This window comes from Lycorma delicatula, chromosome 8, assembly GCF_047948215.1.
Source record: "Lycorma delicatula isolate Av1 chromosome 8, ASM4794821v1, whole genome shotgun sequence".
Classification (NCBI taxonomy): domain Eukaryota; kingdom Metazoa; phylum Arthropoda; class Insecta; order Hemiptera; family Fulgoridae; genus Lycorma; species Lycorma delicatula.
In genome coordinates, this window is record NC_134462.1 from 3,715,953 (window position 1) to 3,733,467 (window position 17,515).

A 17,515-nucleotide genomic window follows, 5' to 3' on the forward strand; every position below is an offset into this window, starting at 1 on the left:
TTTCCTTAAATCGCTTAACTCCTTAGCAAAATACAATTCTTGAGTATGACGAATAAGAATTTCAAAAGTGGAATTGATTTCTTCCGGTGAAAGATCTAACAATATACGATTATTTTTATTTTTTACGTTGTAAATGAAACTACAATATTAAAATATGTTTAATGTTTATACAAACGAAGAAAATGGTTTTGAAAGTTCTAAAGTTTCTGTTGTTTGAAGAGCAGTTGAAAACACATTAGTTTTGCTAGGCTTCTTCTCTTCCTTGAGCGAATCTGGCGGAATCATAGAAACGATTGGCTGATAGGATGGCCAAGCGTCCTCATCTTGTTCCAGATACGACGGACCATTCCACCAGAGTGGTAAACGAGGTTACTACATCTGGTACACAACCACGTGACAAGATGTCTGCAAGGGGTTATCTTTTGAAGGAAAGTGCTTCCATATGCATTCCTTAATTAGCTCTTGTATTTCGAAAACTCTATTTGCAACAAATATCTTCCATCTATTAGGAAGCGAAGACAACCCGTAAAGTACTACTTTAGAATCTGACCGAAAATGGATTGAATCAACTCTTATTAACCTTATTAAATAAACGAGATAACAGAAGAGCATCATTCAAGTCAAGCCTTGGAATAAAGATTTGTTTGACAGGCGCAACTCTAGATTTTGAACACAGGAGGTGGATTTCATGTGTTCATTACTATCAACAGATCTGATGAAAAGAAAAACATCATTTGCACTGCTACTTGCATCACAAAATCCATGCAATTGATCACTTTTACTAAAACTACTGATTTTAATTAATCGAGGAATCCTAAAATTACTTGACGATTTGAGCTGGGAATACAGAGAATTCCATTTTTCAGCTAGTAGAGCAGGAAGAACTTCATCCCATTGAAGATTAGCGCACCATAACTCTTGGATGAACACTTTAAATGGAACTATTGCAGGAGCAAGTAGAACCAAAGGATCAAACAACGAAGAAATAATTAATAAAACAGAACGTTCAGCGTAAGAAGAGTTATTATCCGTTGGTTTGATTTGATAAATGAAGTGATGATTTCACTTGAGGATCCCAAGATAATCCAAGTGCCTTGATATTTTCATCTTTGTCTAATTTGATAAAGGAATCAGAATCATCAAACATACCAGGCACATTTGAATTACATTTATGCAGTGAAAGTCTGTATTCGTTAAGCAATAACAAAATATCATTGTACAATTCTTTTAACTGATCAATGCTGTCACAACCTGAGCAAATCATCGACATAAAAATCCTGCTTGATTGATTGGCAAGCTTCAGGAAAGGAGGCTTCATTTTGATTAGAAATTTTGATCAAACATCTCATAGCTAGAAAACTTGAAGGTGCTAAACCGTAAGTAACTGTTTGTAAATTGTATGAAATGATTGATGAGTTATTATTATCATACCAGAGGATTCTTTTCAATGGGAAATCTTGAAGATTAATGCAAATTTGTCTATACATTTTTGGAATATCTCCTGGATAGCACGTAGGTATGAGTTCTAAAACAAATTATAATTGAAAATAAATCTTGTTGCACTACTGGACCTGTAGCAAGAATTGAATTGAGTGATCAGCCATTTGATGTTTTTGCACTACCGTCAAATACTACTCTGGTTTTAGTAGTGGTGGAAGATTCACAAAATACTGCGTGGTGGGGCAAATAAAAAGTTTCAAATCGCCCTACACTGAGATAGATGAATTTACTGCTTGCATGTGATCTAATCCTTGATATTCTTTCATAAAATGGAAGTAATCTTCCTTAAGTTAAGCATTTTTCTGGAATCTATGTTGTAACAAATTAAAACGATCCCTTGCATTCTAATACAAATCTCTTAAGGTACAGTTTTCCTTACGAGGAAGAGATAGAACAAATCTGCCTTGGTCATCACAAAAGGTATTTCCAATAAAATGTTTTTCGCAGAAAGATTCCGCCTTAGTCTGTAAACAATCCTCCAACTCTTCAGATCTCCAGAATGACTATTTAGAGGAAAGCTGTTCATTACTAACAAAAAGTGCTACTGAATCTGAATTATTTGTCTTTGACCAGAGACTATGAAACCAAGACGAGTTTCTTGAAGTATAGTATGATTAGAATTATGAGTTAACTGGACATGCTTAAGCAAAGAAAGATATTGAGCTCCTAGAAGAATATCGACTTACCCAGGGACATTAAAATTAGGATCGCAAGAAAAAGGTGACAAGGAATTTCCCAGTCGGTAATGTCTATAAAATCATTCGGTAACAAACCTGTAATCAATGGCAGTATATGACATTTCAAGTTAAAATTAAAATTTTCATACCTAGAATTAATATTTAAATTAACACTTAACTTAGACTGAATAACGACATTTATCTGAGATCGGCATTAACAGGTTTGGTTTGAAGCCCAAGCAAACCCTTCAGTACAAAATGAAATCAAAGCAGAATCAAGCAAAAGCCTGGCTTGAATGAAATTACCTTGTTTATCCTTGACATTAACTACAGCTGTTGTACGTAAAACAGACTTGTTTGGTTCTGATTTTAAGGTACAATATGAACTATTATTTGGGGGAGCATGATTCGGCTTGGAAGATTTATTTGTTGCGTCTTGCAGTGTTTTATCTAAATGAATCAGTGTATGATGTTTTTGTGAGCATTTTTTATATTTACAATTGCTTGGGCAATCTTTTATGATATGCTGTTTACTTAAACAATTAAGACATAATTTTTCATGAAATACAAATTTTTTCCTTTCATTAATATTATATTTTAAAAAGTTATACACTGATACAATTGATGGTTGGTAATTTTACATAATGCACACATAAAATTATTAAATTATTTACAAAAAATGCAGTTTTATTGGAAGAATTGTATCTTTTCTTGCTAAAGCATACATTAGATGGCTGTGCTTTTTCATCACCTTGAATTATGTCGGTGAATTCAAGTAACATATGCTTAGATGAGAAGAAAAAAAAGTTGTTCTAACTTCGGGAAATCATTATCTGCTAATGTTTCTTCCCAATCTTTTAAAGTATTTAAATTTAAACTTTTAGTAATTAATTGTATTAGAATAAATTCTAAATGATTAATATTTAGATTCTTTAATGCATTGATATTTGAATTAATTTGATCAATGAATTTGGATAAATTTTCAGCATTTTCCTTTTTTAATGGTTTTAGATTAATAATTTCTATAGCAAGTTTAGCTGCAATTAGCAGTTTGTTATCATAATGAGCTTTAAGTAATTTTATTGCAGTTTCATAATTTTCAGGTGATAAATTTTTTATCACATCAAGTGCATTACCCCTTAAAAAATTTGTAAGGTAGTAAAATTTGTCAAGATCAGATAATTCATTGCGGTTATGGACTAAACTATTAAAAAGATAAAAAAACTTATGCCAAGCTCTCACATCACCATGAAAGGGCTCAATTTGTATAGGTTTTAATGTAATTTGATTGGGTTTGTTAATTATTTTATTTTAATCAATTACATCTGACTTTTTGAAACGATTTTCTAGCTTTTCTTGTTTTAATTTAAGTTAATTAAAAATATTATCTTATATGTCTCTATCCTCTAAGTCTTTATCTGTTGCATCTTTGTGTAATTCTGACTAAACTTCAAAAAAGGTTTTTTCATATTCTAACAGCTTATTTAATTTTATAGTGAACAGATCATAATCGTCTGATTGAAATTAAAATTATCAATGAAGGTTCATAATACCTCGTATCTTAGATCTTTGAATTCCATTTTGACTGGAACCATGGTATTGACAGAGATAATATTAAATAAATTAATAAGAAATTAATTTATAAAATAATATTATCAAAAATAAATAATATTGAATATTAAATAATACTATTAAATTATTTTCGATAATCAGAAGTTGAGTTGGTAAAGTTGTTGTTTCCAGTTCCAATGTATACTTAATATGAGGTCATCTGCTGATGTCAGCTTGCTTCAGGTCAGAATAAGACAATAAATGTAACATGAACTGCAACTGTGAGTGCGTGTATGTAACAGTGTAGTTCTAACACAGTGAAGCTTACAAAACCGGTATTATTGAAGACCCACAATGCGTATAACAACTACTGTTATAATTTTACGCCTAACTGCATGTTACAAGCTATTTAAAACGTATTTAATTTTAGCATTTCAAACTAATGTCACTCGAACCTTGAATGTACACTGTCCAATAAAATTAACATTCACACAGTTCTTATGAAACATTAAGTAATGCTATTTAACACTGTTTATAAATACCGCAAGATCTGGTTCATAGACACCACAAATGCATGTTAACACAAAATCTTCACCCGGAGGACCACAAATGGATGTTAAATCTTTAGAGCTAGGATGGACTGTATTTGTTGATTGAAATGAAATGAAACCATATTCTTCTAGGACAGCTGAATTTATTTTGTACAATACTAAATAACACTTGTCACGTTAGACCAATAAATACATGACCGCGCCAGACAAGATTCTTCACTCGAATGCATGTGTAAAACTGACTTGCAGGCCAGCGCTAATATAAACTAGAGCGCAGCACTAGCTGGTTCAAACTAGGAATGGAACAAATAACTTTATGTAATTTATATTTTAAAAGTAATTTTATGTAATTATACTTTACAAGTTTTTATTAAATTCCAATGGTGTCAAGTGGTTGTGTTCAATGCATCTGACTCTTTTTGTTACATTTATGGATACTATCAAAAAACAACAATGAAATATTGCAGAATTTGTAAAAAAAAAGTAAATTTTGTATATTTTGGTGTGAAAGTAAAGACACAAAGTCAAATCTTAAGCTCCTCATACAGTTTGTTCAATGTGTGTTGAAGAGTTTCGCCAGTGATGACAAAGAATAAACCAATTTTTCCACTTTGGAGTGCCTATGATTTGGAGAGAACTAACCAAGCATAGCAATGATTGTTACGTTTTTTCATGTATAGTACAAGTATTCCATTTAAATAAAATAGAAAAGACATTTTTACTCAAACCTTCAATCAGTGGTATGTCCTGTACCTCATGGACCAGAAATACCTGTTCCTTCACCACCAGATAAATTAGACAATATATATGATGAAGAAATGGTTTCATAGGATGCTTAATAAACTGGATGGGTAAAAATTATTATTATCCTGGATGCGATAAACCAAAACTATTCAAGCAATCCAAATTAAATGATTTTTTGAGAGACTTAAACCTTCCTAAGGACTATGTTGAGATCAACAGGATCAAGGTTTAGGCTCAAGGTTGAAGGAAAAAGAATTTGTTAGCTCCTAGCACTACTTTTTACTGATTTAGGAACAGAGAAAAATATTTTTGTTCATTATCTTTAACAAGAAGATACATCAGTTTACTGTAATGATGTTACCTGTCTGGACTCATAGAACAGTTCCACATTTCCTACAAGGACTCTGGATGGAGACTATTCATTTGTCAAAAAGGAGTCTTAAGGCAGTTTTTTTACGCCATAACAATGGAATTAAGTATGCTTCTTTACCATTGGGGCATTCTGTTCATTTGAAATTATGAAAATCTTGAATTACTTTTAATTAAACTTCAGTATAATGATCAAGGTTGGACAATTTGTGGAGATTTAAGGACCATCTTTCTTTGTTACAGACAACAAGCAGTTATACCAAATATCCATGTTTTTGTGTAAGTGGGATAGCTATGATAGAAAGTACTACATTAAAAAGGGAAGGGTCATAAAGACAAACCTTAAAAGTTGATATGAAAAACACTGAAAAGAAAGTTTGGTACAGCGAAGCAAAGTTTTGCTTTCTGTTACATTTTACACTAGGGTTGGTTAATGAAGCAATTTGTGAAGGCATTAAAAAAAATATGGGAGAGTGTTTCAAGTATCTTTGCAGTCAGTTTCCAGGTTTATCAAAAACAGAGTTGAGGTTTTTATTGGGCCGGATATAATGAAGCTTATGAAAGATGAAATATTTGAATCTAAAATGGAGGAAGCAGAAAAACAAGCTAGGAAAGCCTTTAAGGATACATTTACAAAGTTTCTTGGGAACAAAAAAGATGATTATAAAAATATTGTAAAAAATATGTCAGAAAAATTAAAAAAAGACACATTGACATAAAATGATTGTATTACTAAAAGTTTAGTAGTATCTAACTTATTTTTCTACATAATCGCCAAAACAATTGGGCCATTTGCTGTATCGTGACACCAGCTTTCCGATGCCCTCTTGAAAAAAGTTTGGGCCAGTGAGGTAAGGTACATCTTGACAGCCTTCTGAAGTTCTTCATTGGTGGCAAAGTGTTGTCTGTCCAACCATGCCTTCAATTCTCGAAAGAGGAGAAAATCACTAGGTGCTAGGTCTGGACTATATGTTGGATGATTGAAAACTAGCCACTTGGATTGTTTGAGGTCTCATGTCATGTTGGCACAGTGCGGTTGTGCACTGTTGTGGATCAAAACCATACCAGAGAGAGCATTCCTCTTCCTTTGTTCTGGATTGCTCTGTGGAGGCGATGTAAAGATTCACAATAAACTTCCTTTGTTATTGTTGTCCTCTGCTCCAAAAAGTCCACCAAGACACCTTTATGGTCCCAAAAAACTGCAGCCATTGTTTTCCTGTTGTTCTGTGTCTGTTTGAACTTTTTCAGCTTGTTTGGAGAAGAAGTATGAATCCACTGCTTACACTGTTTGGTTTCTGGATTGTCATACTTGATCCAAGTCTCATCACCAGTAACAACAACTTTAAAAACTCTTCCCTCTTGTTATCATAACACGTGAGAAACATGGCTGATGCCATTTGCTGCATTTTGTGATCGTCACTCAACATGCACACAGTTTCTGGTATCCTAGGTCTTTAGTCATGGATTGTATACAGAGAAAACCTTGAAATTTTTGGGATTTCTGCAGAAAGTTCACTTATCATAAACCTCATTTTGTTGCAGACAAAATCATCAACATGCTCAACCAGGTATACAATAGCAACAACCTTGCATCCTTTCCACCTTCATCATGGACATCTTGTTTGCCCTTCTTTAAATTTCCTACACCATTCCCGTACACTAATTTCATTCATGAAGTTTTCACCATACACTAGGCTCATTCTGAGATAGATTTCAGCAGCACTACATCCTTCTGCTTGTAGAAAACGTGTACACTTTGCAACTCACACTCTGTGGGAGCATCGATCTTACTGAACATGCTCAATTGCCCATAGCTTAGCTCAGACACATACAATGAAGCTGGCAATGGCAGAGGTTGTGGTGGGGGGACAGGGCAATCATACGACGTGCAGACCTATCTCTTGTTTACTTAGATGCAAAAAAAAACAGCCCTCGTAATTAATGAACAAATATGATGAAATGTTTAAAAATCTAAAATTGCAAAAATAAAGAATCACAAGGATTAGTTTTAAGATTTCGTAGAACTGTTAGAGCGAGAGGGACAAATTAGAAGAAGCCGTGACAGTAGGAAAGGGAAGTGGAAGGAAAGCTTAGAGTGACAATGCTAGAAAGGGCAGAAAATAACACTCAAATCAATTAAGCTAATCCTAGCGGAAATATAAAATATTGTGAAAATTTTAATTAAATATTTTTTTATATTTGAAAGAAATCTTGAAGCCTTATTATGAAAAATCCTTATATGTTAGAGAAAAATTGAGGTCATATTTGGATTTAAAAATACATAAGAAAGAGGTATCAAATTAAAAACAATTTTTTAGATTATTAAAAAATTCATTTCTGTGTGATCGTTGGTACAACAAAAACAAGAATGAAATAAATTAATTTTATTTTTCAATATATAAAATTAATTATTTTCATTTAAATGAAAATAAACATCTATTTATCAATTTAGTAGTAAAAATAAAAGAAATTTGTAAACATCATAAGCAGTTATAAATATATCACAAGAGGTTTATTAAAGGTCTCCAATAAAAGTAATACTGCCACATTTGTTTGCAGTCATGATGATTTATTCAAACTGCAAACAATTTCCACCTTCATTCTATGAAAATGAAATAATATACTTTTTCATATTAAACGCTTTTCCAATATATTCTAAAGTTAAGGAAACTGTATTGAATAGTTATTCCAGAACTAAAAATCTGAAAGTAAATATAGATCTGGAAATTTTTTGTTGTCAAGTTCCAGCTGCTGAAATATTTCACCGCTGCTGAAGTATTCCACAGTTAACCTAATGTAGTGTTAAACTCTTTTAGACACAATTATGGTAAAAATTTAGAAAAAATTATTTAACCTGAAAATTATTAAAAAAAACTGTTCCCACAACTTTTCCTCATAATTTTTGAGAAAATTATATAACTACAAAAAGTCAAGAAACAATTTTTTTTAGTTCTGCTAATTAACAAATTAACCAATGTTACAAATTTTCTAGAGAATTTAATTTTGAGAAAATTTATATAAATGAAACAAATAAAAAACAAATATTTGTTTGAGAAATCTGACTTCAAGAAATGCAAAAACAAGGTCAAGCAATTAAGAAAATTTTTAAATGCTATTAAATACATTTGTTTTATTTATAAGTCAGCTGATTATTGTATAATAATTTCAAAAATTGAACTTTGGCATCACTCCCTAAAGGAATTGAAATATAATTTGAATGTGTTCCACTATTGCTTATGCAGCATTATATAATGGTAGACATTTGGCTGTTTGAATTACGATTATTTTCAAATTTTGAATTTAATCTGGTATTCTACATGCAGAAGAAAAGTACCCCTTTTCTATTGTAAAAAGATTTATACCAAAATTAAAGTAAGTTAATGCTCAATATGCTTTCAAGTATTTAGTAGGATTTTAACAATTTGTGTGAGATTACATGTGAATTTTTAACTTGAAAATAGAAGTAATCCCATGTTTGCAAAAAATATCTAGGTAATGTGTAATTAATATTCTAAACACTTGTGTTTAGCAACGATTACATTTTCTCAGATTGTATTAATTTCATTTGCAGAAAATGCAGCACTTTCAGCCACGATATTACTTTGCACTACTATAATTTTTAGAAATGGATTAAAGTGAATCATAGCACACTTTCAAGACTACTATTTACAGGTGAAACTACTTTTATCTTGTGATGATATAAAAACATCCAAAATTATCATTGTTGGTCAGATGAGAAACCCACCTGCTACTTTGGATAGAAATTAGTGATTGTGTGGTGTAGTAAAATAGATAACAAATAATTGGCCCTTAACACATAATTTTACAGGGGAAAATTGCCAGGAATTTTTACATAATGAATTTTTTTTCTCTACTAAAAAAAAGTCTCACTGCCAAAACAAGGGATGTGCAATTCCAACCTGATAGAGCACCTCCACATTCTATACAATGAAACAAAAGAAAATTTTTGTTGGAAAATCATCAAGGATCTCTATTAATTGGCAACCATGGTCTCTAGACCTCATCAGACTACAGCTTATGGGGTTAGTTGGAAATTAATGTTTATAAACTCAAGTAAATAATAATAGATGAACTGATCAATCAAATTTTAAACACTGCTGCCCTCATAAAGGAATGTGAAAATGTTTTGAGGAAACAATACAAGATATGTGGGAACGAGTTAAAATTTTTTTATTGATTTTAATGTTGTAATTTTTAAAAAATTTATGTACGGTAATGAAATTTATTTAGTATAGTTTGTTTTATTTTAAGTAATATCTTCAAGGTAGATCAATTACTCTTTCTTTACTAGCTTATATATTGATAATTTTTATTTTTTGCTTTATTATTTTGAATTGTAAAAACTTCTATCATATTTTACTTTTAATTAAAATTTCTCAAGCTAGTATTTGTTCTTTATTGATTTTATTTGCATTAATCAGAATTAAATTATCTACAAATTTTTTTAACAAAATGTTATTTGTTAATTGACAATTTAACGAAGTTATTTTTCATCAAATCTAAAAAATTGTGTTTTTGACTTGAACTTTTACAGTAATATGTGGCTTTTCTCAAAAGAGAAATAAGGAAATGGTTCCCAGAACAATTTTTTATAATTTTTGGGTTAAATAACAAAGAAACACACTAGTTTTTTTGGCTATAATTAAGTCCAAAAAGTTCAATCCCGTTTTGGATTATTTACAGAGTAAAAATCAGGGTGAAATCTTTCAGAAGCTGTATCTCGAAAACAAAGCATTCCTGGACTTCTGTTTACATCGCTTTTTTATGATTTTTAGTTCTAGAATCACCTTCCAAAGTAGTGTCCTTTCATAATGGATTACCTTGTATATTAAATGAATAATAAAAATAACTTACTTTAATTTTGGTGTAAATTCTTTTACAAAAGAATAAGGGTACTTTTCTTCTTCTACATTATGACACTGAAGAAAATACTCTGAAGTGTTTGCTATAGCTACCGCCAAAAGTATGTCTTTATCTAGTGCCATTGGACAAACCGGAAATCCACAATAATCAATATGCTCACCAATTAAATTTACTCTTCCAGGCATTTTTATAATTTTCAAAGGTCTTTTACCATATTTCTGTTCAAAAAAATTAACTAAATTTTTTAAACGAGCACTTAATTCTTCACAAGACACATCTGTCACGAATGAATTTCGTAATCCAAATAGATTTTCTCCACTAAAACAGTTGTCTAAAACAGAATAAAAATGAAAAATTAATAAACATATTTAAAATGTAAATAGATGAATCAGTAATAAAGTAAATCATTAAGGCCATTAAATATAAAGTAAAATAACTGAATGTTTACAGTTGAAATAACAAGATTCAAGTAATTTCACAAATATCATAGGCAATTTCAAGAATAAGAAATCAAGCTTAATAGAGAAAGTAAGTAGTTACAAATAGCTTTCCTGAAACCTTTTAATAATGAAAGGCTTAAAAAATATGAACGTGATGGTTGGCTTTCAATTAACCATATATCTTAGGAATGGTCGACCTCAGGCTATACAAGACTACGCTTACTTCATTTACATATCAAAGTCTTTAATACCTTACAATGATTCCAGAGGCTAAACAGAAAAAACAGAGGTTTGGAGAAATTTAGTAAAAAATACTAAATGAATTACGGCTTTTGTAATTTTTTAAAACTATTTTCCTATTTGGCAGATTAATTTACATAAAATACAATTTAAACATTATTATATTTAAAGTGACCTGCTTGTTCAAAAACAAGTTTACAGTAACTAAAATAATTATATACATGATGTATGCAAATAAAATTTACAGATAGACATTTTACTTCATAAAATAATTGATTTATTTTTAAACAAACGACATAAATATACATCCTGAAAATGTTTGTTTTAAGGTACACAAAAGTTTGCGAACTGTATCACAACGCGAGTTAATGGAAAAAGTTTTATCATTTAGAACATGTAGAATATATTTTTATCAGAAAATGGGTTATTAAATATTTAAACAAGAAAACGGCGGGTGTTGGGTCAATGAACTTCATTTTTTACTGTCGACGTGTTTATATATATTTAACACGGACAGAGTTTATAGAATAAAATAACTTTCTTTACCTTCCAATTTGCTTTCCATCATTTCAACTCTAATCGAATTATCATTCAGAAGGTTGATAGCATAGGAAATATTTTTATCTATAACTTTTTAAAGGTTAACTCACACAGCACCGTACAAAATCCTCAGAGAATGTATACTGTACAAATTCTGATGTGATCTGCAACTTCAGTCAGAATCGTTCTGGTAGTTCATACTTAACAGGAAGGAGTTTAAAAAATCGTTGTTTACAAGAACTTAATAAACCAGATAGTTCAGAAAATGAAGTATATAAATAAGTTCCATGTTTTTTGGTCATATACTAGTTTTTACGAGAATATAATACAGTTATCTGAACTATTCTGCAGCTTCCGAAGTTTTTTTTTCTGTAAGAACCAAATGTAGTCTGAGTATTTTTTAGCATCAAAGTAACAAACAATAGTTTATTAACTCATAAACATGTTATTTAATCGACTTTCAAACCACGTAATTGCCTGCTTTCGCCATGTTATATTCATCGATGCATATTTTAGTTGTTATGGAGATAGATTCGTATGGAACGTACGTAAGTCTCATTCACTAGCAAAATTACGCCTACAAACGCAACAGTAAACAAACCAAGAAATACAAAATAAATTATACTTACTACATAATGTGTAAAGTTTTAAATTTAAAACGTTAATTAAAATAATTTAATGATACTGATAACTAATGAAAATTATACAAGTTACTTTACAGAATTCCATCTGCATTTGAAACGTGAATTTAATTTATGTTTACAGAATGATTGCAAATGAAAAGGACGTTAACTGCATAAAAAATAATATTATATTTACTATTTTCTAGTGTAAAAAAATATAATGGTATGTACTAACCGTGACTTGTAACAGGTCCCTCCATTGCCACTTTCTTAGACATAAACAGTAATCACATACTAATTTCCAAATTTACTTATCAACATTACATTCGTGTAATAAATATACCTGCATTGTAAATATTAATGTTATAAAGTCCCTCTTCACAAAAAAATTTCCCTTTTTGAAATTTTAAGACATCCATTTATTTAAAGTATACAACGAAACCTATGGGTTTGCTATATTAATGACATCAGCTGTTGCTTTAATAATGTTCCAATTAGATTTTTAACAGTGAAAATTAAATTTAAATATGTATATACATCGTAACAGTCTACATAAGAGGTTGACCTTTTCTTTTGATCAGTGTTGAATATTGAAGTGGGAAAAATCCCCGCAGAATGATTTCTGACATACGGAACATGGCTACAAAGTCATTTTGATAGCAGATACACGATTTGCAAACCTTTCTTTCCTAAACTGGGATCCTTTAATACAATTGCAGTACTACAGTTGGTAATCTCCAGTGAGAAAAAATAAATGAGTACACAAATAAATATCTACCTATTTACAAATGATAGTACTTTGGCCCCTCTTAATAATAATAATAATAATAATAACTAAACTACTAATTAATAAAACAACAATAAATTAAACTAAAAAAAATGTGTCTCCCAACAAGATCTAGGATAGTTTGGGAATTAATTTAGTCTGGTCTGATACTATATTCTGTAACTGTTTTACATCATATTATTTGTATATTGCAGTTTATCAGTCTTTCTTCTTTCCTGTTAGGGTAATCGGCTTTCACCTTCTCTATTTTCCTCAACAACCAACCCTTTTCACTTGTTCGGTCCTACTTATACTCATCTTTGTCTTGCTCTTATGTAATTGTATTTTAATTATATTATTTGCCTCTGTTTATTTAAAATGGCTACTTTAACTTAGGAAATTGCTTTTTTAACATGATAGTATTATTTATTACTCTTAGTTACAGCTAATTAAAAAAATATTCAATATAACATCCATGCAGCTAGGATATCACTGACTTACATTTAATGAAAAAAAATCCCACCTAAGTAGTAAAATATTTTGTTATAAATTTCCAAAGAACACAAAAAAGTTCTTTAGTAATATGAAATATGAGTGAGATAATAAATGAAAATAGCTGTCCAAACTGGAGTTTGGCTTCAGGCCCTACTATATATCTGTCCTATCTATAATCAACCTAGAGGCCAGTACATATGAAACCCTGAAAATCTATATCTTATTTAATAATTCTAGTTAATATCCCAGGTTTGTTATTTCCAATGTTGATTGAAAACTTTATTTTCCAAGTAGAGAATTTAAAGAAACTTTCCACGTTAAATTAGAGGTAAAAGTTTTACTTATGATTAAAATATTTAAAAAATACAATAAACCTTAATCTAGCAAGGCCATTCATTTATTAGGGATATTCTTTACCTCGTCGTTTTTTAATAGTATAATAACAGTTAAAAAAAAAAACTTCAAAATTGGTTGTAAAAAAGTCAAAGAAAAAATTTAATTAATTTAATGTGGTTTGAATTTAGAACATTTAAAAATATCAAATTTTTATGAATTAACTATGAAACACTTTGTCTGTGTTCTGTACTAATTATTATAAAAATGGAAAAGAAAAAAAGGGTTAATTTAATTTAGTAATTTTTTAATGAACTCTCAAAAGCTGCTTCAGGTTAAAAAATACATATAATTTACTCTAGGTGGATTATGTCAAAACAATTTGGAAAAAAAATTAACTGCAATGTGAGGTTTTTATTAATTTTTTTTTTAAGTAAAAAAATATGATAGCTTGTAAATGAAATTAAAAGTTTTTACTCTATATTCAAACCACATTTATTAATTTAAGTAAATTTATTTTTTCTTCTCATTTCTTTTCATAACCAATTACTTCACTAAAGAATTTATCATAAATTACCTCTTCATATTCATTTTTGTATTTGCTAATTTATTAAGTAACCTTAAAATTAATTTTAATGATATCTAATAAAAAAAATTTTAAAATCTATTATGAAAATTTTTAAGCAACTTGATATTCAACTTAAGTAACTTTAAGATACTCAAGTTTTAAACAATGTTTGTTTTTCATGTTGAAGAAAATGTTTATCATCCACAAAATGCTTTTTCTTTGAATTAACTGATGACTGATCAGTATGTTGAGACATGACAATTTTAAATTTATTATTAGTTACTCAGTTTCAGATTATGTAGTTACTCAAGATATTTTCAGAGGTAAAATTTAGCTTTCCTCAAATCAGTTATTGGCGGCAATTTTAATTGTACTGTTTAACACCAAATTTCTGGAGTCACTTGCACAATGAACTGATAATTTGATACCCATTTTGCAACAAACATAAGAAATGGGTTGTAAGAGGACAAATACATATTCCTGGTTTAGATGGTGAAAATAAATTTTGGACTAAGAAAATGAATTCTATATTAATAAATCTAACCATTATCGAATACTAGCTTCTCATCTATGTCTGCTATTAACTTTCAATTATAATGAAGTCTGTACTATTATTTTCTCTAATTTTAATAATATTTTTGCATTTAGCTTTTATATTTTGGGCAAAATTGATTTTTATTTATTTCATAAAAATTTATTTCTAAAACCTTTATGGAAAAAAGGTTTATGACCAAGGAATATCATGTTTATACTATCTGAGTAATTTTACATTACCAAATTTAGAAAAAAGTTGAAGATTTATGCATATAAACATATACATTAATAGCTTAGGAAAGATTAAAAGTGAGAACTCTTACCTTACCCAATGTCCTCAGAACGGCAGAAATACTATGTTTCATTTTAAAGAAAGTAAATATGGGTTAAAATGTAATTGTCAGATCAACAAGTTATTATATAAACTGATTATCTACTTAAAGCAAATGTATTAAACCAGTTTAAGCAAGATAAACAACAACTTTCAAGCAAACTGTAGCTTCATCAAGTTACATCAGAAAAATGGTATTCACCAGTAAATAGTAAAACATTTTCCTCATGGCTAACTAGAGGATGATGACATTTTTCATGGAAAAACTAACCTTTTCTCTGTCATAATCTGATACACTGTAATGAGAATAGAACAAACTACAATTTAAAAGTTTTGTGATAAATATATAATTATGCATCTACGAATTGTTCCATAAACATAAAAATGCTATCAGTTTACAACACTTCATTCAATACAAAATTATACTGATTGTATCATACAATAAGAGATTATAGATAGCTATTAGAACTATAACTGCACTGTTAGTATGCCAAACCAAGAGTTCAAAATTCCAACCGGGATAATTTATGAATGAAAAAATGTAAGACGGATGTGTTGGGTGATTTATATCAGTTCAGTTTCAAAAAGAGCATGAATTTAAAGGCAAATTTTAACTGTAAATTAACCTTATAAAATATGACAAAGATAGTGAGACTAACCTAGACATTTTGCACCTTATAAGATAAAAGACAATAATAGTTCTTGAGAGTGCATTTGATAATGTGGAATGGGACAAAATGTTTAAAATTTCAATGATCGTGGGATCAAAAATAAGGTGTCCGTGATAAGAGTTGAAGCCCAAGAAATCTAAACTAGAGCAGATAAAAAGAAACAATAAAAGATTAAATAGGAAAATTTTAAAGATTAAAAATCCAAGAAGTAATTAAAGATTCATTGATGAGAATGTAATTGAATAAAAAGTGAGTTGGAACAAATAATGAATGATTAATATTCATAGATGAAAAAGGTTTTTTCAGATTCATTCAATGATACAGAGATATTTAAATTAAAAATATATAAAAATAAAAAACAAACAAACTGATAATGAAATGTGATAAAAGGGATGACAATACGAAGTTATCAAATTATATAACTCTAAATCAAACATTTTTGTTATTTTGTAAAAATAAAAAGGCTGGACAACTTAAGGAAGTTAAAAAAATATATAATGATTAGTAAAAGAAACCAATACAAAATATTTATGAGTTGGAACAAATAATGAATGATTAATATTCATAGATGAAAAAGGTTTTTTCAGATTCATTCAATGATACAGAGATATTTAAATTAAAAATATATAAAAATAAAAAACAAACAAACTGATAATGAAATGTGATAAAAGGGATGACAATACGAAGTTATCAAATTATATAACTCTAAATCAAACATTTTTGTTATTTTGTAAAAATAAAAAGGCTGGACAACTTAAGGAAGTTTAAAAACATTTAATGATTAGTAAAAGAAACCAATACAAAATATTTATTGTGAGAATTTTTAAAAAAACTCGAATTATAATGTTTTGCAACACATTTTTCATGTTTTGTAAACATAAAAAATTAGTATGCCAAAAGTCTAGAAACAGCGGCTTTTGAAATGTGGCATCATTTGAGAAAATCCAAAATTAGGTGGGTTGATGAAACTTCAAAATGAAGATATTTTAAGAAAAATTGGATAAAAAATCATGTAACAAGATTTAAGAAGAACAAGGTTGTTAAGTCAATATTAAACCACCCAGGGTTTGCTAATTTAAATCTGCAAAGATATGCAAGATATAGTTTATAGAGATACAATTAAGAGTACAAAATTCAAATAAGTTAAGATGTATGATGTAATAAAGATATTGAAGTTAAATATATTTACTGGCCCAGAGAAAGGAATGGAAAAATTCATCAAAGCAAAATGACTAATAAAAAAACCATACATTAGAATCCATTTGTGAAAACACATTAAGCAGTTGTCTTACAGATGTTTTTACTATCCCTAAAGTATTGTTGGATATTCATATGAATAATTTAAATAGTAATTTAATATGTTTTCAACATTGTGTTATAACAATGTTCCTCAACCTTTTAGTATTTGCAATCCAATTTTCATTGTGCTCCCTCCTCTCATACAATACCAATGTATTTTGAAGCTAAAGCTACACTACGATCTTAATTACAAACCTTACAAATTACCAAGAATAAGTAAATTTATTGATATTTGGCAAGACCGATTTGCTGCATTGACAAAACCAGAATCGATGCCTTTCTATTGCTCTCTGTCTTATGTCCACCATATTCTCGTGGCTTCGCAAGAAGTTCCGATTTGTCTTGAACATTCTGGAACATCTGCACAAATGTGTGTAAATGCTGTACCTTTTTCAATTC

General features: G+C 29.3%; 1 protein-coding gene across 4 annotated transcripts in view; it reads right to left on the minus strand.

Moving 5' to 3' along the window:
• The window catches only part of LOC142329461 (N-acetylgalactosamine kinase-like), a 241,443-nt gene extending 228,954 nt beyond the window's left edge, over window positions 1-12,489 (minus strand). For all 4 annotated transcript variants that reach the window (XR_012757514.1, XR_012757513.1, XM_075374115.1 and 1 more), the window contains exons 1-2: window positions 12,355-12,489; window positions 10,268-10,607 (exon numbers count right to left, since the gene is read on the minus strand). Coding sequence is in view for 2 of the 4 variants with exons in the window: in XM_075374115.1 (XP_075230230.1) it covers window positions 10,268-10,607; window positions 12,355-12,397 (383 nt within the window). In the remaining 2 variants the exon portion in view is untranslated. The remainder of the gene's footprint in view (window positions 1-10,267; window positions 10,608-12,354) is intronic.
• Between the last annotated feature and the right edge of the window lie 5,026 nt (window positions 12,490-17,515).